The sequence below is a fragment of the Limulus polyphemus genome, unplaced genomic scaffold (genome assembly GCF_000517525.1).
Source record: "Limulus polyphemus unplaced genomic scaffold, Limulus_polyphemus-2.1.2 Scaffold11928, whole genome shotgun sequence".
In the NCBI taxonomy this organism is placed as follows: Eukaryota; Metazoa; Arthropoda; class Merostomata; order Xiphosura; family Limulidae; genus Limulus; species Limulus polyphemus.
Genome location: NW_013677538.1, coordinates 1,995 through 4,660, shown reverse-complemented (window position 1 = coordinate 4,660; position 2,666 = coordinate 1,995). Strand labels below are relative to the sequence as shown.

General features: G+C 37.7%; 1 protein-coding gene across 1 annotated transcript in view; it reads right to left on the bottom strand.

Annotated features, from left to right (window-relative positions):
- The window catches only part of LOC111083890 (regulating synaptic membrane exocytosis protein 2-like), a gene marked incomplete at both ends in the record, with an annotated part of 10,452 nt that overhangs the window by 6,264 nt on the left and 1,522 nt on the right, over positions 1-2,666 (bottom strand). Inside the window, one exon of the mRNA XM_022380612.1 lies at positions 954-2,280. Within this exon, the coding sequence (XP_022236320.1) occupies positions 954-2,280 (1,327 nt within the window). The remainder of the gene's footprint in view (positions 1-953; positions 2,281-2,666) is intronic.

The following is a 2,666-nucleotide window of genomic DNA, read 5'->3' as shown; positions in this document are numbered from 1 at the left end:
AGAATAATACAGAACACACCAACTAGAGATGAAAAACCTTCCTATATTCCAGAATAATACAGAACACACCAACTAGAGATAATGAAGAACCTTCATATATTCCAGAATAATACAGAACACACCAACTAGAGATAATGAAGAACCTTACTATACTCCAGAATAATACAGAACACACCAACTAGAGATAATGAAGAACCTTCATATATTCCAGAATAATACAGAACACACCAACCAGAGATAATGAAGAACCTTACTATACTCCAGAATAATACAGAACACACCAACCAGAAATAATGAAGAACCTTACTATATTCCAGAATAATACAGAACACACCAACCAGAGATAATGAAGAACCTTCCTATATTATTTTAGAATAATCTAAATGATTTAAAACGACACTTCTGTACAATATCTATTTACAATTAAAAGGAATACAACGTTAAAATCTTACATAATAAATAGTTATTGAAAACTAGGGCTTTCCCCTATGTTTCTGTATCTTATGACACCATCTTCAGAAGTAACAGTAAGCTTATAATCAGTTACATATCTTAAACTATACCATCTAGACTTAAACTATCCAGAGTTACAACACATCTGTCCAGTACTTTATAATTTCTAGACCAGGTCCAGCTTTCTTGTTTAATACGATATCTTTATTGTTGTTTTTTTCATTTTCAATAGTTTCTCTGATATATAATCCTATTTCAAATTCTACCTGTTTTATCAACTTAGTGTTAGTCCAGTTTATAACATGAGATTGTTCCACCACGTTCTGCTAATACTGATTCAGTTACATTATATTTGTGTATCGCGTTTTTATGTTTATAATAACTATTCATTGTGTAATGATTTTAACGTTAAGTTCCTTTAAATTGTAAATGAGTATAATTACCTCTTGGGTTATTTTTAATCTTTAAATAGCATGTTCGATAGAAAAAAATATTCTTACATTCACAGTTTACGTCATCAATGACAATTTGAACGTTGTCTCTCTCTGGCGCTGAAGCTCGTCGTTCAGTTCGACACTTCTCGTCACGAGGAAGATCAAGGGAATGGATGCTAAAATTGCTATCCGAGGAGAACGAATGGACCCGTAGCAGGTTCTCGGGCACGGGTACACGAGGCAAGGCTCTACCGGTGCTGTGTCGTCTGAGGAGATCTTCACTTTGCGGGTAAGGTTGTGACGGCGGGTCGATGTCGGGCACGGTATTCACGAAGACACTCGGGATGCTTCTTCTGAAGGTTGAATAAGAGTACGCCTCGTGGTCATCGAGCGAATGAGATTTATCGACGGTCACGTATTCTTCCGGAGAACTATCCGGTGTTCCGGTAAGGTTTACTTTATGGTCTTCATCAAGATCTATGGTGTGTCTTCTGGACTTCTGTAGTTTCTTCGTAGGTTTTCGAACTGCTAGCCGCTCATAAGCGTAATAGGGGTCATAACGTTCATGTTCACTACGGTCATTCACAGGTGAAAGTTCTTCACTGAAGTCCGAACTGTCTGAGCTCTGTTGTCCAGGGACACTAGAAACACCAGTAGATTCGGGTTTTTCGTTTGAGTGACCAGTTACATAACTAGTACACCTGTTTAATGCTTCGACTGAGCCACCAAATATTCTTCGGGACGTCAAGGGAGGTTTTACATCCCTTCGAGCCTGAATATCCGGTCTGTTTAAAGTAGGATCTGAATCTGGCTCTTCAACATAGTATTTCTGTCTCTGAATTCGCGACCGCTTTCTGATCCTGTTTTGTCTTTGTTTTTCTTCAAGGTCCTCCTGAAAACATTCATCTACAGAACTCTCAGACGCTGAAGAATAACGTTGCTGAGAGTGATTTTTTTTATGATGATGGTGACCACTGTTCGTGCTATTGTATAGCGCATGTCCAGTTGGACTCCCTCTTGAGCTTCTTCGATATTCAAAGAAAGATCTTCTTTCTAACGCAGCGTCCAAAGACAAGTGTCCATCCCTATGATGGCTAATAGTTCTTTCAGGAGAAGACGATCCTCGGATTTTGCTGGAACTTTCAAGAGACTTCTGTCTGTCGACTGGCGGCCAACTTCTCAACTGGTTTTTCTCATCGTTCTGTTTTATTCCCGTAGAATAACGTCCCTCCAAACTGAAGCTCCTTTCTGACTCTCCAGCCAGTCTACCACTTCGCCCTTTCTCCAGACTCCTTGGAGGCCCACCTTCCAAGTTAATTTTTTCCTCCAGGTCAACTGACAATTCCGGAAGAACAATTGATTCCTCTCTTCCCAACTGCTCCATTCTTTGAGTCTAAAGGGGGTCAGAAGTTTTACAAAATATATTATGTTATATGTAATGTATAAAGAACTTGGATGAGCGATAGGACGTAGCGAAGCAACCGGAGAGAGAAATCGCTCCGATTTTTATCAAATAATAATAATAATAGTAAAATTCTAAAAAAAAATATTTAAATGTTGAATAAAATTAATCAAACGAGACCTCAACGTTTTTTACTTGCACAATAATTCATTTGTAAAGTTTAAAAAAATATGAGTTAAAAAAACTTTAAAACTCTACAAACGAATTTTCTTATTAACCTATGTACGCGTATAATTTTCTTTGTTTTTAAAATGGCGCCATTTACAGCAATGATTTCCCAAACTTTAATTCCGTTTAGTTCATCCTTTAGGCCCGGC